Source organism: Saccopteryx leptura, chromosome 11 (assembly GCF_036850995.1).
Source record: "Saccopteryx leptura isolate mSacLep1 chromosome 11, mSacLep1_pri_phased_curated, whole genome shotgun sequence".
Classification (NCBI taxonomy): Eukaryota; Metazoa; Chordata; class Mammalia; order Chiroptera; family Emballonuridae; genus Saccopteryx; species Saccopteryx leptura.
Window position 1 is genome coordinate 47197416 of NC_089513.1, and position 26824 is coordinate 47224239.

Below are 26824 nucleotides of genomic sequence, written 5' to 3' on the forward strand. Positions count from 1 at the left end.
CTTGTATGGAATTAGAATTTAAAATTCTAATTCCTTGTCATTATAAAAAAAAACTTGATTTTATTTGATCCAAAAAAGCATTATTCCAAAGATAGTTTAAGATATATATGAGAAATTGGACTTATACCAGTGTTGTTTAAACTAGTAAGGGTATTTTAGAATTGAGCCTATAAGGTCGAAAAGTGTCCTGACTCCTGAGCATGCCTTACACGTATGCTGTGCCACTACTAGTACTGAGGCCCTTTTGATATGAGGGCTGTGCTGTATGCTGTGTAACTAGCTAGCCAAGGTAAGCCCAAGCAAGAACATTTAGAGTAGCTGTTCTTCAGGGTTCACAATACTGATTACCTAATCTTAGACTCCTAAAGGGTAATGCTTATATGGGAATAGAAGTAGATGGTTCTGTCTCCAGCCATTACTACATAGTGCTCTGCTGTTTAAAGGGTGCTTTCACACTTCTCATTTGAACTTAACAATCCCTGAGGTATGCATCACTTTTAACGATTTGAGAGGCTAAGTAATTTTTATAAGGCTAAAAGAACTAGGTTTTAGATCAGGGGTCTCAAACTCAACTCAGCATGTGGGCCGCAGAGCAAGATCACAGCCGTTCGGCGGGCCGCACTAGGTCTACAAAAGGCAACTGTTACACAACACTTTTCAGTGTCACAAAACAACCAGAAACTGTAGTTCGTGGATTAGTCTTCGGGCCGCACAAAATTGTTCGGCAGGCCGCATGCGGCCCGCGAGTTTGAGACCCCTGTTTTAGATTTTACTCTTTTTCTTTTAAAGTTGATTGTTGGCACATTTTCTGTAGTGGGCCAGGTAGTAAATATTTCAAGCTTTTGCAGGAAAGAAGCCATAGATAATACCTAAAAATAATCAGCATCGCTGTGTGCCAATAAAAATTTATAAAAAAAAATTTTACTTATAAAACCAGGTGGTGAATGGACCATTGTTTGCTGATCCTCTGCTTTAAAGCATGAATGAGACTAGAGCAGTCATGCTGTTTCAGTAAGTCTTGTTCTGGGATTTTCAGAATAGCAAGTTAAATTTGATGATTACTAATGGCATGCAGATACTAATTTGGCATAGTGTATTTTAGGAAACACTGTACCCCAAAATGTTGCTTATTGACTTCATTATGAATACATTTAATTTAACAAAAATATATTGTGACCTTGAGGTCACTTTATTTTGGCTATTTCCCCAACCTACTCCTCCCCTCCTCCCAAAACCCTGAGGTCAGTTATCAAGAGCCAAACCTTGTTCTTAAGAGCACCAGCCAACTGTACAACTGTTATAAAAATGTTTATTGTTTACCAAAACCAGTGGACCTCTTATCAAATGCTGCTTGGTAATAAAATCTTATCACAGTTTTAATAAAAAAAAAAAGCTAACTATTTGTCTCATTGTCATTAGTTAGACTTTCTGCAAGGTCACTCAACCCAGACTTAGTCAGTGCACTGATCAGATTCTCAGGTGTTGCATGCACTCCCTCTTGATCCTGCCAGGCGACCAGTAGCTGCCTAGCTCTCATCTTCACATCCTCACTGTCACACTCAATCTGTCTAATTTCTGAGTCTTTCATTTCTAAGTAGGGAGCCAGGATCTTCCAGTGTTCACCCAATTTGTTGGCAAACACCTCTATTTGTTCCCCTGTTACAGGTTTGTCTCGCCGAACATCAGGACCTAGAAAACATAGGAAATGTAAATTATTTACAAAGTGTAAGGACATGAACAATTCAAAGTAAACAGCAGAAAGGGGCGATGGCCACTGAGATATTAATCCCCTTTAATAAGCTTAATTTAAAAAAATTCCTTTTTATATTTCTCACGGATTGAACACTGTTCTTAATGATCACAATCATAAGGAAATCAATCAAAGCTAAACCTGTTGCCTCAATATAATTATGGCTTCCCCTGAAATCAGATTCCCCCGTCTCCCCAAGAATAACCTTCAAATGTGTAAAGTACCTTTCTTCCCATCACTTCCAAGTTTTACTATATGAAACATGGTACTTTAAATTGTCAAGCAGTGCTTTAAATGCCTCACTGTAAGCAACAGCCAAGATACACCACAGAAGTTGAAAAGTAGACCAAATTAAATAATGTACCTCCCAACAAAGAACCACAATCTTTCCCAATTTTCTAAAACAGCCAAGAAAATTGGATTCTTACTTTCATTTTCCTTCAGTAAAGCATCATTGTCTTCCTCATCTTCATCCTCACCTGTTTTGATTTCTTCTGAAGGAGGCTAAAATGAGTAAGAAGATTTAGAAGAATGCCAACTTCTAAAACAACTGGGGATTTGTTTAGATAAGCGTGACTGTGACATTCCAAGTACAGGGCCCACCCAGAACTCTACTCCTGAGAGTGTGAAATGAGAATACCAGGTAAGTATCACAAGTGGAACAGTGTTGACCTGGAGGAGTGTATGGGGAAGACCTGAAAGTTGGAAAGATTCCTCTTGCCCTCAACCTGGGAAGATGGAAGCCAGTAGAAAGGATGGTAAAATGATTTTTTTTTAGATTTTTAAAAAAATTTATTCATTTTTAGACAGAGAGAGAGAGAAGGGGGGAGGAACAGAAAACATCAACTCCCATCTGTGCCTCAACCAGGCAAGCCCAGGGTTTTGAACCAGCGACCTCAGCATTCCAGGTCACACTATCCACTATGCCACCACAGGTCAGGCTAAATAAAGTGATTTTCAAATACCTAGCATATAGTAACAATGGTCTAGGGAAGACTGAGGTTGAGCAATTGTGTCCTTAAAAGTTTCTGAGTGGTTTTATTAGGTTTTATGCATAGAGTATCATGTTGTAGTAACACGAGAAAACTGTACTGGAAAACAGAACAGTAGAAAGACCAACTTGCCTACTGCTACCCTGTCTTTGATAAAAGATGATAAAATACACCAACAAATGGAGACCGGTAGTAATTTACCCTAAAGTATTGTAGACTTAAATTACATGCTCTCTAAAATATTAAGGTTAGTTTGTTAATTTATGTACTTCCTACGAAGTGTACCCTCAAATGCATTTTTACCTCTAAAATATGGGAGTTTGTGGATATGTTTTTTCACATAATTTCAGCTCTTGCTCAAGTAACAATAGCACTTTTAAAGAAGATACCATTAACTAAAGGATATGAAAAAATTGACATATAATACTTACTGGTAATTCCTTGGCTAGCTTTATTACCATGTTTTCAAGATATTCTGGCAAACTTTTGAACTGCTGGTTAGTTGGCTGGAAGAAGTGAGGGCTTCTCCGTGCTAATAGTCTCAGGGCTCTCCAACCATAATTTGAATTGTTCACAGCCCTATAAAAAGAGATGTCAGTCTTAATTTATAATTTTTTAATTTCTCTATTCCCTTCTAGTTAATGTAACTCACCACAAAATTCTGTAGTCGAAGTAGCTGAAGGCACCATTCTTCTCACTCTGATCATATTCCCAAAGAACCTCAGTGTGCATGCAGTTCACTTAGAAATACTAACAGAAACCAACAGAATCTGAAGGGGCAGGTTTGCATGCAGCAAGAATATTTTAGAAGTGTATATGTATTTAGTTAATTGTAAACAGTAGGTGTCTGGTACTGGCTAGATGCTTTATATGAAGTACAGAAATCGACGTAGTTATTGAGGGAAAAAAATGAATTCATAATAGGTTGACCGTGTTCGTGAGTTGTTATCCATATTGGCAGTGTCACCTACCAGTGTGAGTTCCAGAATATGAATCTTTGTAGCATTCTATTCCCTGTCAATTACACAGACTTTATTTTCCAGAGATTCATCCCATCCAAGTTTTTAAACTAAAGGCTACCACTTTAAAGAAGAATCTATCTAGTTGTACCTAAAATAATAAATTAACATTCATTCATTCATTCAACAAATACTTGTTGAGCTGGGCACTCAGGAGTCGTGGAGACCTACGTTCGTCCTGAACACCTGAGGCACTACAACATTGCTGTTTGGAGCAGGGCCCCTGAAGCAAGTAATTTTCTGGCTCTGTCACTTACTAGCTGAGAACTAAAGTACATTATTTAGCCTCTGCCTTAATTTCTTTAATTGCAAAGTGGAGATGGAGATACCAGTTTCTCAGAGTATATAAGGCAAGTGCTTAGGAAGTAACTGACAGTAAGTGTGGAGTCTGAGCCAAGCACCAGTAACTGATACACAAGGATAAAGCAATGTCGGGCTGTGGTAAGGATGAGAACACGAGAAATGAGAATTTCAGATGGTGACAGGTGGCATGAAATAAATACAACAGAGCTGCACTACAGAGGGAAAGGGGAAGAGCTGGGTCAGGGAAAACTGCGCAATAGTCAGATGAGAGCTGAAGTGGGAGACCAAGCTAGAGGGTTATCAGGAGGGACGTTTCCAGCCAACAAAGGGCAGGCACAGAGGTGTTGAGGTTGCCATACCCTATGGGTTAATGAACTGAACAGAAACAGCTGGTATGGGTAGAGCAGTAGAAAATAAGCAAAAAGGTGTGACTGGATAGGTAGATGTGAACCGGATAAAGGAGGTCTTTTAGAACTTGGGAGGTTGCATTTCATCTTAATTTTCTAGGCAATAACTGGGAGATTTTAGGCAGGAGATCTGACCAGAACTGGTCATGGCACCCTTTGCACAGTGCCCAACTACCTATATGTCATGCATGGTTCAAAGTAAATTGTCTTAATCCTCAAAATGGCCCAGTGAAATGGGTACTATTCCTATTTAATAGATGAGGGCAGAGCAGAGGGGTTAAACTAGCCCTCTGACTTAGTAGCCAAGCCAGTTAAGTGGTAGAGCCCCAGGAACTAGGCGTTCTGACCGAAGGGCCCCTGCCCTTAAATCACACTGCTATAAGGCCTATTCAAAACCATGGGCTGTGGAGTTCACTTAGGTTGAGATTGAATCTTGAAGTTACTCCAAAACTTTAGAGATAGGCAGAGGATTGGGGAGCCAGCAGTGGAGACTGAGAAACACTGAGCTGAAAGTAAATACAGTAGAAGCTGTAATCTGATGGAGGTCAAGAGAAATGTTATCTAATGAGGGAGAGTTCACCCAGGGAATGCTGCTGAGAGGTCACAAAGAGGTCACCTGACAGGAAGAGACAGCCGGGGGAATGGGCTGAGGACACTGGGGGGCCAGGTAATGCAGCAATGAACACTGTTGAGCAATCCAGGCATACTTTCAAGATCGCGTGGGTGTGGTTCCAGACCACTGCAATCAAGTGTCACCATATCACCATAAGTTGTAATGTTTTTGCTGGTATAGGGTTTTGCCTTCAATTTGTAAAAAAATCTGACATTCGTGAAGTATAATAAAGTGAAGCACAATTCAATGAGGTTTGCCTGTACTGGGACTTCAGGGGAGCAGAGAAAAGAGGTGATAGTTGGAGAGAGATGTAGGCTCAAGGGGAATTTTTCTTATTTTTTGAAACAAGTGTGATTATAAGTCACGCTTGTTAATTAAGTCAGTGGGAATGGCCACTGAAATCATATGTGTAATAATGTGAACTTGGTACATAAACTCACCTGTGAGGAAAAGTACTACTCTATCAACTGTCTCCCTTAATAAGCATGCTAGTATACATCAAATTCCTAAGAAAAAGGATTGGAGAAAATTGGCTTTGAGAAGCCTTACTTACTTATATTCATTTTCAACCATGCTTTCAGGGTCTGCCTGTTCAATGGCTTCTTCAAAGAATTCCTCCAGAGTTGGCATATATTCCCTGGAGGTTAAAAAATAACTAGTGAGGATCATGTGTTCTTAAAACATACTCATAAAATGGTGGCAAAGATGGCGAAGTTACCCACACTTGAGTTTTAAGGAGGTAAATGAATCAAAACAGGTTAAACTTCTCAAAGGAAACAACAAAGAGTGGTAAGCATGGTACTCCAACGTGTTCCCTACCGTGTTCTATGTGCTGTAACGTGCACTGTACTCCACACTGGGATGTAGGATGTCACTAATCAGAGGGCAGCCAGGGTTTACTAGCACTGGATTTCTCCAGCAAGGGAAGAATTCACATGTCCACTTTCATATGGAATTATTTTCTTTAAACCAGAATTAAGCCGAAACTAATAACCAGGTATACTATTTCCTGAATTTAACGTTAAGCTTATTTTAGATTGTTGTCATGGTAGCATGGTTGATTTTTCATTGCATCTTGAATTTGTTTTTAGAAATAAAAATTTGAGACAAACAAGTAAGTATGACCTAAAGATCTGATCAGAAGAAATCTTTGACTGAAGCAAGAAAAATGGGCTCATTAGAGAAAAATCAATCATCAAATCTTAGGACTTTCATTAAAATAACATGAACATTACAGGCCTATAAGGTTGCTTGTGAGTTTACCATCTATCCCACTTTTCTTCTACACGTCACACAAGACAAAACAGGGTTCATTCACACTAAAATCCCAGCCAGACTATCATTCGTAAATGTTTGGAACCATTTGCTAGTTTGTAATGAACACTCGTTTAAGGTTCCCTCTTTTGTGAATCCTTATTTTCTTGTGATTTCTAAAATTATTTTATTAGTACCTCTAAGTGCTATATGGTCGGAAGCCATATTTTGCTGTGCCAAAGTCAACCACAATAAACTTAATTTTCTTTTGAATTCTCCAGGTAGCTGACAAAGGCCATTCTACTTGCCTTAATATTTCACAGAAGCAGTTCGTAATGTGAAACATTTGAAACTTGCCTTGTGTCTGATTTACAGGCTTCCATATTGTCAGGACAGAGATTCCAAAGTCTTGTTAACTCCTCACTACAAAATAGGCACATAAACAAATACATTTTTAATGGACACCATTCTCATACCTTAAAGCTATAAAAATAAATTTAATAGTGGAGTTTTAATTTTCTTCATTTTTGGTATTTAGCAAATTTCCTACAAATATATATTGAATGATAATCATTACTTTTTTTTTTTTTGTATTTTTCCGAAGTTGGAAACAGGGAGGCAGTTAGACAGACTCCCAAATGCGCCCGACCGGATCCACCCGGCATGCCCACCAGGGGGCGATGCTCTGCCCATCTGGGGCGTCGCTCTGTCACAATCAGAGCCATTCTAGCGCCTGAGGCAGAGGCCATGGAGCCATCCTCAGTGCCAGGGCAAACTTTGCTCCAATGGAGCTTTGGCTGCGGGAGGGGAAGAGAGAGACAGAGAGGAAGGAGAGGGGGAGGGGTGGAGAAGCAGATGGGCCCCTCTCCTGTGTGCCCTGGCCGGGAATCGAACCCGGGACTCCTGCACACCAGGCCAACGCTCTACCACTGAGCCAACTGGCCAGGGCTTAATCATTACTTATTTTCTAAAAATATTATTCAAGTACAGTGTAAAGCAATTAACAGTTAACTAGAAGGTAATAGGACTATGGTATCTATTAATAAATAGAAATGAGCTGGGTCAGTCTAACAGCAATTGTATTATCTGGACATGGTAAAAATATTGTAGCCTAGAGCCATAGATTTTGGAAGCAGGAAACAAGCCTAGTTGCATGAATCCACATAATGGGCCTTATAGATTGTTGCGAGGTATTTCTGCTTTAGTCATCTATGTATGTATCAAACATACAAAAAGCTGGAAAAACACAAATACTGGAGCGTTCTTAGAGTAACATCTTCAAAATAAAACAATAAAAACATTCCACATATGGATGCAAGTTAACTTACTTTCCCATCAGAATCTTTTTGTTGGGTCCTTTCCCTAGGAAGTCCTCTGGTGCTGATCTCTTCCGTACCACTCTCATCGGCTTGGTATCTGATGCTCTGTGGTGAACAGAACATACTGGAATTATAAAGGGACAGCAGAAATGGAAGAGTGTTTAATGTAAAAGAAAACTTATAGTTTTCTTCCTTCAAAAGATGAAAACTTCATATTATTATAGAACACTCATTAGGTAAAAGACAAAAATGCCACACCAGGGTACAAATTACAAGAAGGAGGTATACAACTATTTTTTAATTTTATTTTGTTTTTTTTATGAGGGGTCAGTTAGGGAAAACAGTAAGATCACACTCAGGACTTCCAGGTCGTCCTACCTGCCTCCCCTTTTTTTCTTTTTGTATTTTTTCCCGAGGTTAGACAGACTCCCGCATGCGCCCGACTGGGATCCACCCAGCATGCCCACCAGGGGGCGATGCTTGGCCCATCTGGGGCACAGCTCCGATGCAACCGGAACCATTCTAGCACCTGAGCGGGAAGCCCTGGAGCCGTCCTCAGTGCCTGGGCCAACCTTGCTCCCATGGAGCCTTGGCTGAGGGAGGGGAAGAGAAACAGAGAGGAAAGAGAGAGGGAAGGATGGAGAAGCAGATGGGCACTTCTCCTGTGTGCCCTCGCCAGGAATCGAACCCTGGACTTCCACACGCCGGGCCAACGCTCTGCCACTGAGCCAACTGGCCAGGGCCCTACAACTATTTTTAAAAAAAGATTTTATTCATTTCAGAGAGGGGAAAGGAAGAGAGAGGAAGGGGGGAGGGGCAGGAAGCATCAACTCCCATATGTGCCTTGATCAGGCAAGCCCAGGGTTTCAAACCAGCAACCTCAGCATTCCAGGTCAATGCTTTATCCACTGCATCACCACAAGTCAGGCTACAGCTTTTTTTCAATAATTAATAACAGGCCCTGGCCAGTTGGCTCAGTGGTAGAGCATCGGCCTGGCATGCGGGGGACCCGGGTTCGATTCCCGGCTAGGGCACATAGGAGAAGCGCCCATTTGCTTCTCCACCCCCCTCCTTCCTCTCTGTCTCTCTCTTCCCCTCCCGCAGCCAAGGCTCCATTGGAGCAAAGATGGCCTGGGCGCTGGGGATGGCTCCTTGGCCTCTGCCCTAGGCGCTAGAGTGGCTCTGGTCACGGCAGGGCGACACCCCGGAGGGGCAGAGCATCGCCCCCTGGTGGGAAGAGCAACGTCCCTGGTGGGCGTGCTGGGTGGATCCTGGTCGGGCGCATGCAGGAGTCTGTCTGACTGTCTCTCCCCGTTTCCAGCTTCAGAAAAATACAAAAAAAAATAAATAAATAATAATAATAACAGACCGCCTGACCAGTGGTGGCACAGTGGATAGAACATTGATCTGGGATGCTGAGGTCCCATGTTTGAAACCCCATGGTCTGTGGCTTGACATAGGATCATTTAAATGGTCGCTGGCTTAAAGCCCAAGATCGCAGCTTGATCCCCTACCCCTGTTAAGGCACGTATGAGAAGCAAACAATGAACTAAAGTGATGCAACTATGAGCTGATGCTTCTCATCTTTTTCCCTTTCCTGTCTCACTAAAAAATAATAACAATAAAAATAGACCAATTTATTCTGGGAGCTTGATCACAAGAAATTTGAGGTAAAAACTTCAAATAAAAGTGGTTGTATTAAGTTCAACTTAACTTTTATATGAAATAACATACATCTCTATGTAATAAAATCATATCAAATTATATCTTAGTATTTCTCATATTGCAAGAGATGAGTATATAGTTATTTACCTTTCTTTCACAAAACTTGGGCAGCCTTCATTTTTCCATGAGTTCCAATTTTCTTCAGTGTTTAATATATGCTGAGAAAAACAAAGAAATTACATTTCCCCAATGGGAGCTCCTGAAATTCTATTTGGTGCTATGACTACTATGTAAATATAAAACACATACCTCTACCATCTTTGAAAATCTTTCTCCATCGGGTGGGTTTTCAGATAGTAGCTGTGATTAGAAAGAATATACTAAGCTTTCAACAACTTTCTGCATCATAGGAGTGGTTTGTAGGCAGAGAACCAAGAAGTGTTTGTGGTCTTGTACCTGAGCTTAACTTTATCCTTATTTTCCTATTTGGGGCTGAAACAAAGAAAATTCTAAATTTCCATTTTGTTCAATCATGGGTTTGTTGCATGTTGAACTTACTTGATAAACTGATTTTGTAGTATCTTCAATCCAGAGTGATTGCTCATCAGTTAAAACATAGTTTGAACTATAGAACAAAGCAATAAAAGTATGCTTTAGTTAACAGTAATGCATATTCAATTTTAAGGTTTATATACTGTTTTGAAAAAACAAGACATGTAACAAAATAAGTTAACCATGATGTTAAAAATGTCAAAAATTACCAAGACAAGAACAGTCACAAATGAGAGAATTACAAGAGAAACTTTTTGTTCTTCATCCTCAAGATAACATAGTTAGAATCAAAGATATAAAAGTATATAAAGGAGAGTAAAACATTCAGTTAATCTGATTACATATGAACAGAGCAATGTTTCTTAAATAAGTTTAATATGTGATGAAACCTCTGAGACAATATTAACATATTCTTCTACATGAAACACATACTATATTCCTTTAAAATGTATTCAAAATATAATGGATAAAAACCCAAAACCCCAGAGAAGGGTGAAAGCAGACCCAAACTGTTAATAGCTGGCATTAATCCAGTTCAATGTACTAGGTGACTTATAGCCATTCAATAAGTATTAACAGACTGCCATGTGCCGAGATCTGAGCACTTCACATGCCTTATTCATGTAATTCTCAGAATGAGTTAGTATGTGTGCATATTAAACATATTACAGAGGTTCAACGATTTGCCCAAGACCATAAAGCTTGAATTCAAACCTACATCTGGCTGCGAAGCCCTTGATCTTTCTACTATGCTACCTTGATCTTTCTACTGTGCTATACCAAACCTCCACAACAACCAAGGATAAGAAAGAACGTTTTGAGTGCTTGCTATGCATCACCTTAAAATTACAAGTCTAGCCCTGGCCGGTTGGCTCAGCGGTAGAGCATCGGCCTAGCGTGCGGAGGACCCGGGTTCGATTCCCGGCCAGGGCACGCAGGAGAAGCGCCCATTTGCTTCTCCACCCCTCCGCCGCACTTTCCTCTCTGTCTCTCTCTTCCCCTCCCGCAGCCAAGGCTCCATTGGAGCAAAGATGGCCCGGGCGCTGGGGATGGCTCTGTGGCCTCTGCCCCAGGCGCTAGAGTGGCTCTGGTCGCAATATGGCGACGCCCAGGATGGGCAGAGCATCGCCCCCTGGTGGGCAGAGCATCGCCCCGTGGTGGGCGTGCCGGTGGATCCCGGTCGGGCGCATGCGGGAGTCTGTCTGACTGTCTCTCCCCGTTTCCAGCTTCAGAAAAATGAAAAAAAAAAAAAAAAAAAAAAAAAAAAAAAAAAAAAAATTACAAGTCTGAAAGAGAGCTGATTGCTATTAGTGAGTGATGAAAGTGGGATTTAAAACCAGAAGGTAGTCAAGTCATGTTCTTTTCACAATGAAAACAATACTTTGCAAACTTAACAAAAATACCAACAAGTAACAGTGAACTCGTAGTTATGGACAGCACAAGAGGAAATGGTCTACACTTCAGGTGGAGGTATTCAGAGAGTAGAGGTCCTGATTAGGGTTTCTGAAACCCAAAGAAACTGCAATTCCTGTGCTTCAAAGATTTACTTCTGCTATTTAAGACAGTTTCATAACTTGTGAAAGAAGTATTATTGTCTTAATTTACAAATTAGGTTTGGAGAAGGCCTGAGGTGAGAAGGGGATGATGGAAGTTTGGGAGCAAAACCTCTGCACACCGATACAACTAACTCCTAGGAAGCCTTGGCACTCAGCAGGAAAAACGCACATGGAAAATGGATAAAGTCGCATGACCAGGTGGTAGTGCAGTGGATAGAGCATCAGACTGGGATGCGGAAGACCCAGGTTCAAAACCCTGCGGTAGTCGGCTTGAGCACGGGCTCATCTGGCCTGAGCACAGGGGGGTCACTGGCTTAAGTGTGGGATCACAGACATGACCCCATGGTTGCTGGCTTGAGCCCAAAGGTCGCTGGCTTGGGCCCAAGGTCGCTGGCTTGAGCCAGGGGTCACTCACTGTGCCGGAGTGCTCCCCCCCATTCAGGCACATATGGGAAAGCAATCAATGGGCAAATAAGGTGTCGCAACGAAGAATTGATGCTTTTCATCTCTCTCCTTTCCTGCCTGTTTGTCCCTATCTGTCCCTCTGGTTAAAAGAAAAAAAGAAAAAGAAAATGGATAAAGTCAACTTCCTTTCTCTAAAACAAATATCCTAACATCTAGTTTCTCTAACAAAAGCTTGATTACCTAATGCTGCAAAAGAATGTTTCAGGGATGTGACCCTTACACATAAAATGAGCCCAATATTTAAGAAAAACACATCAATCAGCAAGTCCTTTTTGTGGTTTATAAACTATTAATACTATCCATTTATTAATTTATACTTACCTTTTGAATTTGACCTGTCCCTTGAGATATTGGAATAAAATGAGATACTGCAATAGGATGTGTCGTCGGAAGTTACTGTCACTCAGTTGTAAATCCATCAGCTACTCGAAAAACATATATACAAAACAATGCATTAAATTCAAGTTTTGCCTAAACGTACAGATTATGCTATTACAGAAATGAAAGATTTCAATTCTAAAACATTTGCTGAAAGCTCACTGCATACGAGGCAACAGTGCACAAGCCCGGAAAGAGTGGCAACGGCTTCATTTAGATTTCTTATCCATATTATGTCATGACATGTATTTGTGTTGGTGGACAACAATGTTATATTTGTTTGTGGTCCCGAAGTCAGGAGAGGCAGAAATATAAGAAAGTAAAAGGCTGCCACTTTCTCACATATAAAAAAATAATGGCTAAAGGACAAGTCTATAAACACAAGGGTTGCTGTTCATTTTTGGAGCCCTCTGAAGTACCTGCAACAGAGTTGGTGCTCAATGATAAATAAATGAGAAAGAATTATGGTGAGTCACATGAATTTAGAAAAAATTGTATCATTGTTATGTTATTACAGATAGGGAAGAACTAGAAGGTCACTTCAGTATGTCTTTTTCCTCTTTGTTGGCTTTTAAGATTTTCTCTTTACCCCTGAATTTATAGCATGATGTATCAAAATATGTATTTATCTTTTCTTTATTTTGAATTTTTTTAGATTTTATTTATTGATTTTTGGAGAGGGGGGGAGAGAGAGGAAGAGAGTGAGAGTGAGAAATATGGGTGAGAAGCAGGAAGCATCTACTTGCAGTGGTTGCTTGCTGTACGTGCTTGTATTTATCTTTCTATATCAGGCTTGGTAGTTGTAGCAAACTTCGAACTTGAGAACTTGGGAATACCTTCAATCCTTTTCAATACAGTTTTTCTCCACCATTTCCTCCATTTTACTCTTTGGAAATCCTATTAGGTATATGCTGCAATTTCTCAGTGTATCCTTCATTGTTCTTACTTGCTCTTTCACATTAACCAAAAATTCCGCCAGTGCTGTATTCTGGGTGAACATCTCATCCCTGTCTTCCAGTCACTAGTTCTCTTGTCTTTATGTCCAATCTCTAGTTTGCATACTGTGCTTCACTTTCTCTTTTCCTTTTTTTCTTTTTAATTTGGTGAGATGAGGGGAGGCAGAGACAGACTCCCACATGTGCCCTAACTGGGATCCACCCGGCAAGCCCACTAGGGGGCAATGCTCTGCCCATCTGGGGCTGCTGCTCCTTTGCAACTAGAGCCATTTTTTAGCACCTGAGGTGGAGGCCATGAAGCCATCCTCAGTACCCAGGGCCAACTTGTTCCAATTGAGCCATTGCTGCAGGAGGGCAGGAGAGGGACAGAGATGAAAGGGGGAGGGGTCGAGAAACAGATGAGTGCTTCTCCTTTATGCCCTGACTGGGAATCAAACCCAGGACTTCCACACACCAGGCCAATGCTCTACCACCAAAACAACCAGTCAGGGCTGTGTGCTTCACTTTCAATGACCGTATTTTTAATTTCCAAGACTCCCAATTAGTTGTCACATTCAAATCTCCTATTTCATTTCCAGAGAAACGTTTCAGTTTCACAATTTATTTTCAATGGATGCTCTATCATACATTTTTTGATCATCTAAAACATATATTTTAAAGTCTTGGACAGCTGTGTATCTGGAATAAATACATGTATATTCCAGTAGTTGATTTTGCTGGTAATTTTTCTTAGCATTAGATATTTTTTAGGGATTTTGGATTTTTAATTTTTCAGAGAGTTTTGAGAGAAAGGCTTTTGTTTTGGGATGTTTGTTTCTTCCCTTTTTTCTCTCTGTACATCCATGCTTTTCCTGTCAAGTAGTTCTGCATTTGCTTCTATCAGGGTCCCTGGCTCATGTTTCAAAAAAGTTTTTTGGTTGTATTTTTTTTAGCAAGAGAGACAGACAAGGATAGACAGACAGCAAGGGAGAGAGATGAGAAGCATCGATTTGTTGTTGCAGCACTTCAGTTGTTCATCAATTGCTTTCTCATTCATGCCCTGACTGGGGGGCTCCAGCCAAGCTAATGATCCCTTGCTCAAGCCAGGGACCTTGGGCTCAAGCCAGTGACCATGAGGTCATTTCTATGATCCCAAGCTCAAGCCAGTGACCCCATTTTCAAGCTGGTGAGCCAGTGCTCAAGCTGGTGACCTTGGGATTTCGAATCTGGGTCCTCAGCATGCCAGGTCAATGCTCTATCCACTGCACCACCACCTGGTCAGGCTGGAAAAAGCTTTATGGTAACTTTTTGGAGCAGTCCTTTCATGAGTATATTAGGGATATCATATATCTTGTCACAGAGCAAAGAGATAAACAAAACAGCATGTCTTTGTTATTCCTAGACCCACAACTTCCCATGAAACCATAGCCCTTGGCAGAAAATGGATATTTTTCTTAGCTTCTTTCCAAAACTGGGTTATGCCCACCCCAGTCTCTGGCTGCAAGCAGTGAATCTGCCTCTGGCCCCACAAGAAACATATCTGGTCTCTGTCACTTTCAGTCAAACTTTGGATGCTTAAGACACAGAGTCCAGCATACCTGAGGCTTCAGTTTCATTTTTGGTATTTCTGGTCAAAATATCTTGTTTCTGGAAGCTCAGTTTGTATTTTTTTTGTTTTCTCTTTTTATATTTTACCTGGCATTGCTATGTATTTGGAGAAAAGGGGGTGAGCTTAAAACATAAGCCCCATGTGCCAAGTTGACTAGAAACTTACAAAATCTCTTATATTTGAACAGAATTTACTTATTTAACTATATAAATAAGACTGACAAGCCTAACCAGGCAGTGGTGCAGTGGACAGAGCATCAGACTGGGACGCAGAGGACCCAAGTTCGAAACCCTGAGGTCTCCAGATTGAGCGTGGGCTCACCAGCTTGAGCGCGGTGTCACTGGCTTGAGCAAGGAGTCACTTGCTCTGCTGTAGCCCCCTGGTTAAGGCACATGTGAGAAAGCAATCAATGAACAACTAAGAAGTTGCAACGAAGAACTGATGCTTCTCATCTCTCTCCCTTCCTGTCTGTCTGTCCCTACCTGTCCCTCTCTCTGTCCTTCTGTCTCTGTCACCAAAAAAAAATAAAAAAAAATTGACAAGTAATTTTTAAACCCCTTGTTTGTACCTAAAAGACAAACTAACTGCAAAATATTTTCATTAATGCACATTATACACTACTTGAGGTTTAAAATATATATACCTGACATTAATTAAACTGCATTTATTCTAAAATAAGTCTACAAAATAGACTTAATGCAGAACACCTCTTTTACCTTTGACACAAAATTAGTCTTACTTGTACAAGGAAAGAACAGGATTCTAAAACTAACATTTAACTAAAAGTAAAATAAAAAAAGCATTTCTATTGAACTTAAAAAAGTACATCAAATAAAAAAACATTTTATTATGCTTAGTGAAAAAGAAAAATTTGTACCTTTTCACTTGTTAAAAATTTTGCAAAATATACATGTTCTCCTCCTGTTTTTAATTCTTCCATCTTTTTTCTTGAGGCCTGAGTATCATCTAATTTATAACTCTTGAAAACAGCTAGAACTTCTTCTGAATACTGCAAAGTAAAAATATCAATTAGTTTTATTTGGCATTGTTGCCCAACTTGGTGCTTTTCTGTACCAGAATACCTAGAATTTATTCCTAGTTATTGTACATGAATATTGTAAAACAGATTAAGAAAATTAAGATTGCAAAATTAGGATAAAACTTTTTTGTATGAGACTTCATAGTATTGTAAAAATAAGAATAAACTCTCTACTCCTGATGAAATGTGACTTCTTAGGCAGTCTGCATAAGGGGAAACCAGAGAAAAGAATGCTTTGAGAGTATATAAGAATTTACAAGTGAAATTAGCTGTTTCACCAGCTGTGGGAACTCTCAAGCATTTCTTGTGCTGAAGACTATGACAAAATAAAACAACGATGTCCACTCCTATTCAGTTCCTCAATTCCAGATGATTTCTCACTCACCACTTTAACTTGAATTTGGGTGGTGGTTAAAAAAACAACTGCATATACAACAAAAACACTTAATAGAACAGAACATATACCATCCCACTTTTAAGAGCTATCTAATAACCTTGGATTTTGATTCTAACAGAAAAAGACAACTGATCTTTAAGTAGCAAAGAAAAAAAAATCCAGAGAATTCTTAGAATACAGGGCTTAGTAAACTTTTTCTGTAAAGGGTCAGAGAGTATTTTAGGCTATATGGCTCTTATGGTCTCAGCTGCAAGTAATCTCTGCTATCACAGCACAAAAACAGTTCCAGTTAACATGTAAACAAGTGGGTGTGGTCCTGTGCCAATACAAGTTTGTTTACAAAACAGGCAATAGTCTGGACCTAGTCCAAGGCCATAATTTGCAGACCCCTGTTCTAACAGAAAAGTTGAAATAATTTTGTGCAAAGTAAATACAGAATGTATTCTGAAAAAAATCATCAATTTATGTTGATAATACTATGTTAAAAAAAAGCTATAATTACTAACTCTTAAATTCTCAAATAATTTACAATCAGTTAAGCATATACAATTTAGGTTTTGTATATTATGAAATGGTATAATAAAAACATAAGAGGTAGAATTATATAGTAAAAAGTATTCTAGATGAGAGTCAAGGTTTGGCTCTGCCATTAGCTGTAAAATATTGGGTAGTTTGGGATTGGCAACTCACCTTGAGAAAAGTTTTCCATGAAACCTTCTCATAGCATTGCACAGGATTCCTGAAGTAATCCTGAAGTGACCAGAATTTTCGATACAGGTTGTAATCAATTGGAATGGAGCTAATAAAATAAATGATATATTAAAATAATTTAAATCTTTTAGAAATACCTAAGTGCTCTTAACTTTTCTCGGGTTACAAACCATTTTAAGAAGTTGATGAAGCTGTAATTTCTTTCCCCAGAATAGTACCCATTCATAATATAAAACTTTATAAATGATTTCAGGGGAAATTAATAAATGGACCATTTTTATGTATGAGAGAACCCCTAAATTTTGGCTGGATTCAAGATTATTCAGAATTAAAGACTATGTATCCCTGAAGGACCCAAGACACTGTATCCAGTTCTTACTGTACATCCTTTACAAGGCAAGGCTTTAACAAGAACTGGCAAAAATCCAAGTCATTTTGGTCCACACATTTCTGATTTTCAACTTTCTCTGTAATTTTTGTCCCTGTCATTTCCCTTATAATTTTCTGAGTACAGCTATGTATCTGGGATGTTTGTTATATTTTATACAACATTTAGAACTGTTTCATAATAGCAGAATTTTCAGATACTAATTTCAATATTCCTAGAAATGTAACTGTATTCATCCTTTTATAGATTTTTAAAAATAGATTTGTATAAAGCTGCTGTTTGAAACAATAAATTCAATGATGTTCGAAAAAATAAAAATAAAGACTATTTTTCCCAACCTCTTTTGCAGCTAAGTATAGCTATGTAATTAAATTTTGGCCAATCAGTTGAGAGTGTAAGTCATATGTGACTTATGGTATTTGCCAATATATAAGATGCTCCCATGTATAAGACGCACCTTATTGTTGGGGCACAAAATTAGAAAAAAAGGTATTACATAAAGTTACTGAACTCAAGTTTTATTCATCATAAAATTCGTACAACTCATCACTGTCAAAACTCCCATCCATTAGCTTATTCTCATCTGTGTCTGATGACCAATCACTGTCTCTATATTCCCTCATCCTCAGCTCCATCTATCGCATTTGAAATGCCTCACTTATTAAATGACTTGACAGCAATCTCAATTTTGGTATTATCCCAGGATCTTTTCACCCAGGTACAAACTTCTATAGTTGGTTTCTTCACTCTTCCTGCTGGTGTCTAATTGTCCCCAGAAGACTTCATCCATTGGTCCCATTTGTCTCTCATGGCAGCTTTGAAGGGTTTGTTAATGCTGACATCAAGTGGTTGGAGCTGGGATGTCAAGCCTCCAGGTATGACAGCAAGTTTTTGTTTCTTGCTCTGCAGCAATCTTCTTTGTGTTTTTTGTTGTGTGTGCTCTGAACTGATCAAGCACCAATAGGGTAGGTTTGCATAAGAGCCCACCTGATCTCCTTCTCCAAAGTTTCTCAAACCAGACCTTCATCCCATCCTGATCCATCCAATCCTTGTCATGAACGTGGACAATCACTCCTTGAGGAGTGTCCTCTTTCGGCATTGTTTTGCACTTGAAAATCAGCATTAAAGGCAGCTTGGTTCTGTCAGCACAACAAGCTAGAACAACTGTATAATGGCTCTTTTCATGTCCACTTGTCTTCACAGTTACAGTTTTCACCCTGTTCTTATCAACAGTTCTGTTACTTGGGACATCAAATTGAAGGGGGACTTCATCCCTATTTGCAATCTGTCTCAACTCAAACTGATGTGTCTTCCGACATTGAATGACAAAATGATGAAATTCAAGGATCTTCTGCTTATACCTTTCAGGCATCTTTCGGGCAAGTCTGGTGCATGTACGCATGCTTAGTCTATTTCATTTCATGAACCTGAAGCACCATTGTGTCCTCCTTTGAAATTAGTAACTTCTTTTTCATCAGCAATTCTTCTTGTCTCATGCTGAACCATCTTTGTGGACACAGGAATTCCAATTGCCCTTTGCTCTTCAATCTGTATCTTCAATTCCCTCTCTACATCAGGCCATTTTGCTGACTTGTCTCTCCTGGCCTTCTGCTGTGGCGTTTTCAGTAGGGTTTCTGTTTCCTGTAGCTAGTCTGGGATTGATTTCTCAGTTGGAAGAGGACCAAACTTATATTCAGCAGTACTATTTCCATTCACTTTTGCAAACTGGATCACTTCTAACTTGAACTCAGCACTGAACTGAAATCTTTTCTGAGCCATTTCTGGACAGAGTGTGGCAAAACATAACCTACCGTAATATACCAGTAACAAGTGCGAGACAATGAGCGCAAAGACAACTAATGTGAAAAAGTGGGAAATGCAAGTAAAAAAATCTACAACCACTGTATATGACACACCCAGGTTTTAGACCCCAATTTTTTTGGGTGGGGTGTCTTATACATGGGGAAATACGGTATTTGGGCCACATTATACCATTTTCTTTTTTCCATTTCTGTTGGCTAGAATGCAGATGGTAAGATGAGCTTTCCTGGATTATAAGAAAAAGCAAACCGGGATGGTACAACAAAAGTTAGAAGAACATGGGTCCCTAGACTGCCTGTCTCTAGATTTTTAATTATTTTTATTTATTTATTCATTTTAGAGGGGAGAGAGAGAGAGAGAGAGAGAGAGAGAAGGGGGGAGGAGCAGGAAGCATCAACTCCCATATGTGCCTTGACCGGGCAAGCCCAGGGTTTTGAACCGGCGACCTCAGTATTTCAGGTCGACGCTTTTATCCACTGCGCCACCACAGGTCAGGCCTGTCTCTAGATTTTTACATGAGAAAGAAATCAACTCTCAATTGTTTAGGCTAGTGTTAATTTGAATCTATTTTAAAAGCCAAAGGCATTATATCCTTACCAATACATTAAGTTAATAAGTCCTAATATGACACAAACGTATTAGATACATAACAATTTAGTGTTATAAAGTTAAGCCCCTTCTTTAGTGTCTTTCTTAAGGCATTACTAATTCAACTTCTAATTTGGCTATGTTACAAATCTAGTGTCAATACACATTCTTATAAATTTTAAATATATAAGCAATTGTTATATTATAAAATGGTTTAATTTGTAATATTAAAACAAACATTTCAGACTGTTTAAATCCATGAGATTGTTTATTTCCTTATTTTAGTGAGAGGAGGGGAAACAGAAAGGCTCCCACATGCAGCCCGACGGGCATCCACCTGGCAAACCCCCTACTGGGCAATGCTCTGCCCATCTGGGGCTGCTGTTCGTTGCTCAGCAACCAAGCTATTTTAGCACCTGAGGCAGGCCACGGAGCCATCCTCAGCACCGAGGGCCAACTTGCTTGAACTATTTGAGCCATGGCTGCAGGAGAGGAAGAGAGAGAGAGAGAGAGAGAGAGAGAGAGAGAGAGAGAGGGTGGAGAAGCAGATGGCCGCTTCTCCTGTGTGTCCTGACTAGGAATCAAACCCGGGACTTCCACACACCAGGCTCTCTACTGCTAAACCAGCCAGCCAGGTCATGAAATTGGTTTGGTTTTTTTTTTTGTATTTTTCTGAAGTTGGAAACAGGGAGGCAGTCAGACAGACTCCTGCATGCACCCGACCGGGATCCACCCAGCATGCCCACCAGGGGGCGATGCTCTGCCCATCTGGGGCGTTGCTCTGTTGCAACCAGAGCCATTCTAGCACCTGAGGCAGAGAGGCCTTGGAGCCATCCTCAGCACTCGGGCCAACTTTGCTCCAATGGAGCCTTGGCTGCGGGAGGGGAAGAGAGAGACAGAGAAGAAGGAGAGGGGAAGGGGTGGAGAAGCAGATGGGCGCTTCTCCTGTGTGCCCTGGCTGGGAATTGAACCTGGGACTCCTGCATGCCAGGCCGACGCTCTACCACTGAGCCAACCGGCCAGGGCTATGAAATTGTTTTTAACAAAACCCTCTACATTATTCAAAACAGACAAAGAAGTCTTTTATTATTATCCATGTCAAAAATGCTTGAGGTAATTAAATATTTCATATCCTCAAATATCCACAAAAATTTTCAACACTGCCTCTATAAAATTAATTTTGACTTATCACAACTGCGTACTACCTTACTTCATTCTTTCTAAATGAACCTTAATAAGTTGAATCTATGGAATGCAGTTAGCATTTTCGCTAAGCTTCATGCCCATACAAATATTCTAAGTAATTACAACTGCAATTTTACATGGGAAACAGGAAAGTAGCATTAGTGATCCACATAGGACCATGATCTTAATAGTCTTACTATCTCTATTCTGGCCAATAAAAGGAAGTTAACATCCCACTTTTCATTTTTGGGATGGATGTATTGAGTATTACTTTCTTTTTTATTTTTAAAATTTTTATTTTTATAATTTTAGAGAGTTGAAGAGAGAGAAAGAGACATTGCTTTGTTGTTCCACTTATTTATGCATTCATGGTTTCAGTTACCTGCAATCAACCATGATCCAAAATATTAACTGGAAAATTCCAGAAGTAAACAATACATAAGCTTTAAATGGGAGCTGTTCTGAGCAATGTGATGAAATCTCACACCATCACGCTCCGCCCTGCCCAGGATGTGAACATCCCTTGTCCGGTGCATCTGTGCTGTTTTTACGCTGCCTTCTCATTAGTCACTTAGTGACTATCTTTATTATTAGATCAACTGTTATAGAATCAAAGTGCTTATGTTCAAGTAACCCTTATCTTCAGAAGGTCATCAGTAGCCTAATGCTATGTCACAATGCTTATGTCATTCAAGTCACTTCATCTCATCATGTAGGCATTTTATCATCTCACACCATCACAAGAAGGGTGAGCAGAGTACAGTAAGATATTTTGAGAGAAAGAGACCACATTAACACACTGTATCTCTATTACAATAGTTATAATTGTTCTATTTTATTATTAGTTATTGTTACTCTCTTATTGCCTAATCTATAAATTAAATTTTATCATAGGTATAGAAAAAAACAGAGGATATATTGGGTTGGTACTAGCAAGTTTTAGGCATCCACTGGGAGTCTTAGAACATATTCCCCACAGATAAGGGGGGACTACTGTACTTTTTAAATGTTAAGCTGATAATTTTATACAATAAAATTGTTTTTATTTATATTTTTTTAAGGTCTTATTTATTGATTTTTTTGAAAGAGAGATAGAAATGGGAGGAGGGGGAAAGCGGGAAGCATCAACTCGAAGTGATTGCTTCTCATATATGCCCTGACTGGGCAAGCCTGGGGTTTCGAACCTGCAACCTCAGCATTCCAGGTCTATGCTTCATCCACTGCTCCATCATATGTCAGGCAATTAAGTTGTTTTCAATACAAAAACTTTTATTGGTGTATTTCAGCCAAATCTGAAATAAACTTTATATTGTAGATAAGTAATATGTTCTTTATCATTTGTATTGCCTAAGAAAGTCTGGTGAAACAGTTGATCACAAAGTAATTCCCCATACAATTTTTTCCTCCATTAAAAAAATAGTGATTGTGACAGACTGAGAGGCAACTGAGTACTGAGTGATTTTCCTGCAGCTGGGACTGGTTTATGAACCTGACCAATGGAGCGGAATTGTCTACACACGCTTAGGCAGAGTCTAACCAGAAAAAACTGCAATGGTCAAGAGTCTGTCTTTGGAGCTCTGTTTGTCTCAAGTGACCTGTTATCTTGAAGCCTAATACCTTGGCCCAGTGCCCTTATGTTACCCAGGCCAGACCATAAAAGCCTACTCTATCCATAATGCACACAAACAAGTAAGTCTTTAAACGCCCCCCCAAAACAAAAACTATGGGTAACTACTAGACACTAAATTGATACTGTTCAAAGATCAAATATATCACTCTGTAACATCAAGAACTACAGACATAATAGGATGAGTACCAAGTGCTTTAATAGATCACTTCTGAATAGCGTCTCACTTATTCCTCTCAATAACTGAAGCAGGTAGGTGGCATCACTACATTTAGACTTGGAAACTGCGTTGCAGGGAAGTTAAGCAGTTTGTTCAAGGATATATGACTATGGAATAATAGCATTATGCCTGCAGCTATACTACTTTCAATGTCTCTTTGGGGATATGTGTTTGGATTTGAAATTTGGGATGAAAGGAGTAAGTTAAGTCTCCTTGTGTAGGTACAAGAACCTCTTCTTGATCTGGAAATTCTTTCAATGGAAACTTCTGCCATCTCAGACACCTAGAAGAATGCTAGTGAAAATGTTCCTTCATACCTTTACTTTTCCTCATTACTTCTAACCAGCATTAGAAAGAGATCATTTGGAGGGAAAGTACAGGGTTACAGAAGATGAGATAAGAAACTGATAGGAGAGGCTAGGAAGAAGAAGACAGGAGGTTTCTTATCCCTCCTGCTTCATTAGCTCAGTCCCCACAGGCATGGAGTCTACTAAGCTAAATGAAGGGACAGGGGAGGAGTAGCTAGGCTGTGTGTACTTGGTCTTTTACATGTTGTGAGCATGTATAAAGTAGGCTGTGTAAATAATGAACTGCACACAATTTAGAAACCAACTGATACAACACTCAGTAATTTACAATTTGTAATTTTAAGTAATACACATGAAAGTTAAAAATAAAAATAATCTATTAGCCTGATTCCTGCCTCTTTGTCTCCATTCTTACTCTAGAACTCAGTAAGTCATTAAGGTATTATCTTAGTAAATAAAGAAATCTGAACTTCTTGCCTACCTATGGTGGCACAGTGGATAGTGTCAACACGGAATGCTGAGGTTGCTGGTTGGAAACCCCAGGCTTGCCCAGTCATGGCACATATGAGAAGCAACCACTATGAGTTGATGCTTCCTGCTCCTCCTCTCTCCCCTTTCTCTCCCTCTCCTCTCTTTAAAATCAATAAGTAAAACCTTAAAAAAAAAATCTGAACGTCTAAAAACTCACCAAGTTGTTGGAGCTTCATCATCTCCCATTTCACCTTCTTCTACATCCATCCCTTCTTCTCTATCTTCAGTGTGCTAAATTAAAAAAAAAATGTACAGGCTGTCATGAAGCAGCTGTCAGGCAGAAGGTAAGAGCTGGAAGAATGTCATTCACACTGCCACACAATCATTAGTAGAGAAGTCTAGTCATAGTAACTACCTCGGCCTTGGGGTAGTCTATAAGGCAATGGGAATTCTATGTGACAGGGATTGGAGAACTCAAGACCAGGATGACAATGACGTAGGACAGTTATGAAGACAATGTAAAAAGTTTTAAACCAGTATTTCTCCACAGTCAGTAGATTCTCTCTGGGAATAAAGGATCTACAGCAAAATATATTTTGGAAATACACACAATGACCTTTTATAGAAATGAGGAAATCATTAGTATATTAAAGATTCTAAGAACTACCATAAGTAAAGCAACTTTAAGTAGTTTTAAACCTCAACTTCAATTTGACCACAGAAATCCTCCCTGACCCCCACACAGAACACATTATCTGGAAGCATGTTGGATATGGAGGTGTTCAACTCTATATTGAAAAATTCAAAATAAGTTAACAGGGAAGTACAAGAAGGTGGTAAAAGATACATAAAGAACAGTAGTTTGGAACATCTTAAAGCCATCATTTCCAAATTGATAATTTTATGCTCTAAGGAATAAATTACATAAAGTAGTCTGATTAATCTACAGTGAAATATTAGTTTTATCTAATTAATAATTTTTAAAACTTTATAACTGGAACCTAAATGGAGAGTAGGTGTTGAATGTCCAGGAATTTCCCAACTTTGGACTGTCTTCTGGATATATCATAATATTTAAAATTTCAGTGGCAAATAATGGATTATTTAATAAATTGTTCTGAGATAAATGGCTCATTATTTGAAAAAAATAATTTTATAACTCAGTTTACTGCAAACTCCAGTATTTCTGCTGGGTTAAAGAGTTAAAGAAAAAAACAAAACCATAAATGCACCAGAAGAAAACAAATGGGCTGATATAATCTTGTGGAGTAAGCATGACCAGAAACAACAGAACTGGAGATCAACAACTGTTAATGTTGTATCCAAATGTAAAGGTTCTGTACAGCAGAGGTACCATGAAGGTACAAGAAGTATAAACTGAGAAAAAGAGTACCAGCACATGGCAGGCAATGAGTTAATATTTTATATAAAATATTCTATATAGTGAGTTTCTGTATCAGTAAGAAAAAGACATTTTAACAATAGATTGGGCAAATGGCACAAGCAGGCAATTAATTCCCTTCCTCACTGCTTTAAATCTGCACAGGAGAAAAATAAATTCCAATAAACATATAGTAAATTCCTCAACTTCATTAATAACCAAGGAAAGTAAGTTAAAGCAAAGATGACTTACTTTTCAAGTACATATCAACTAAGCAAAAAATTTCCAAAGCTGGTAATTCCCAGGGTTGCTGTGAGGTTGTGAGGAAATGGTCAGGCATTCTCCATGCACCACTGGCAGTAATACAAATGGGGATAACCTTTTTGAGAAGTAACTCGCCAGCAGCCATCAAAATCTGATATATGCATATATTTTGGCATAACAATTTCACTTATCAGAATTTATCCTATGGAGACACCTGCATAATATAGCAATGATATATATAATAATATTCATTATAATACTGCTAATAATTTTTCACTATTATTTAAGAACTTTCTTTTTTTGTTTTTTTTTAACTATTTTTTTCCTTTTTTACTTTTTTAATCTTTTTCATTATTTATTTATTTATTCACTTTTAAAGAGGAGAGAGAGAGGGTGAGAGAGAGAGGAGAGAGAGAGACGGGGGGAGGAGCTGGAAGCATCAACTTCCATATGTGCCTTGACCAGGCAAGCCCAGGGTTTCGAACCGGCGACCTCAGCATTTCCAGGTCGACGCTTTATCCACTGCGCCACCACAGGTCAGGCAATTTTCCATTATTAGACATTATCCAAATGCCTAATGACAGGGGACTGTAATATATTAAAAGATTTATCATGAGCCATGAACACTGAGACACATCTAAACATTCTGATACAAAACTGCATCTGGTTTTTACTGCTACAAGAAAACTGAATTTCAGAAGAGTATGTATTGTATGGCTTTATTTTTGGAATAAACCACATATATACAAAAAGTCTTGTAAGGACAGACGGGGAATGTTAAGGGTGGTTATCTTTGGGGCATTGGATTATGGGGTAGCTATACTTTTTACAATATTTCAACTATTTCTATTTTGTTAGCATTTTAGACAGAGAATACACATTATTTCTATAAATTGGAAATCAAGATTTTGAAATTTCTGATGACTTAGAAGACCCATTCATATGAATTATCTCAAAAACAAATTTACAAACATGTTCTGTTAGATTTCATATCAGCCTCACCTTCTGACCCAACGTGCTTTCCTGCTCATTGGTATTGAAAACAGTGACATTTTCCAGATTAAACTGACTCTGCAAGTTAAGACCTATTAAAAAAAAAAGATTTCAAAGAAAATCCACCAAACATCTAAACTTGTTTAAGAATTTTGCAGTCATATAACTAAAACATGTAAAATAATAGTCATAATTAAGTAAAAGATCAAGTTAGAAATAACACCATACTTAAATTTTCAAATCCTTTCTAAAATTATTTTTCTTCTTTTCCAAGTGAGAGGAGAGGAGACTGCAAGGCAGAATCCCTCATGCACCCCAACTGGGATCCACCTGGCAATCCCAATCTGGGGCAGAGGCCCAGCCCATCAGGGACCATGCTTGCAACCAAGTTATTTTTAGTGCCAGAGGTGGAGGTTCCATGGAGCCATCCTCAGCACCCAAGTGGATGCACTGTCATTAACTGAGCCATGGCTATGGGAAAAGAGAGAGAAGGGGAGGGGGAGGCATGGAGAAGCAGACTGTCGCTTCTCCTGGGTGCCCTGACTGGGAATTGAACCTGGGACATCCACATGTCGGGCTGACTATACCATTGAGCCAACAAGCCAGGGACTAAA

The 26824-nt window shown here is 39.2% G+C and overlaps 1 protein-coding gene across 2 annotated transcripts in view; it reads right to left on the reverse strand.

Annotated features, from left to right (window-relative positions):
• Window positions 1-256: 256 nt before the first annotated feature.
• Window positions 257-26824, reverse strand: part of THOC1 (THO complex subunit 1) — a 42528-nt gene continuing 15960 nt past the window's right edge. Inside the window, exons 8-22 of one of the 2 annotated variants that reach the window (XR_010747352.1) lie at window positions 26220-26302; window positions 23790-23863; window positions 16944-17052; window positions 15695-15826; window positions 12217-12317; window positions 9881-9947; window positions 9632-9682; window positions 9470-9540; window positions 7667-7762; window positions 6696-6761; window positions 5638-5721; window positions 3174-3321; window positions 2179-2254; window positions 756-1689; window positions 257-541 (exon numbers count right to left, since the gene is read on the reverse strand). Coding sequence is in view for 1 of the 2 variants with exons in the window: in XM_066352332.1 (XP_066208429.1) it covers window positions 1394-1689; window positions 2179-2254; window positions 3174-3321; window positions 5638-5721; window positions 6696-6761; window positions 7667-7762; window positions 9470-9540; window positions 9632-9682; window positions 9881-9947; window positions 12217-12317; window positions 15695-15826; window positions 16944-17052; window positions 23790-23863; window positions 26220-26302 (1454 nt within the window). In the remaining variant the exon portion in view is untranslated. Of the gene's footprint in view, window positions 1690-2178; window positions 2255-3173; window positions 3322-5637; window positions 5722-6695; window positions 6762-7666; window positions 7763-9469; window positions 9541-9631; window positions 9683-9880; window positions 9948-12216; window positions 12318-15694; window positions 15827-16943; window positions 17053-23789; window positions 23864-26219; window positions 26303-26824 lie in introns of both variants that reach the window. The other variant, XM_066352332.1, reaches the window with a different exon arrangement.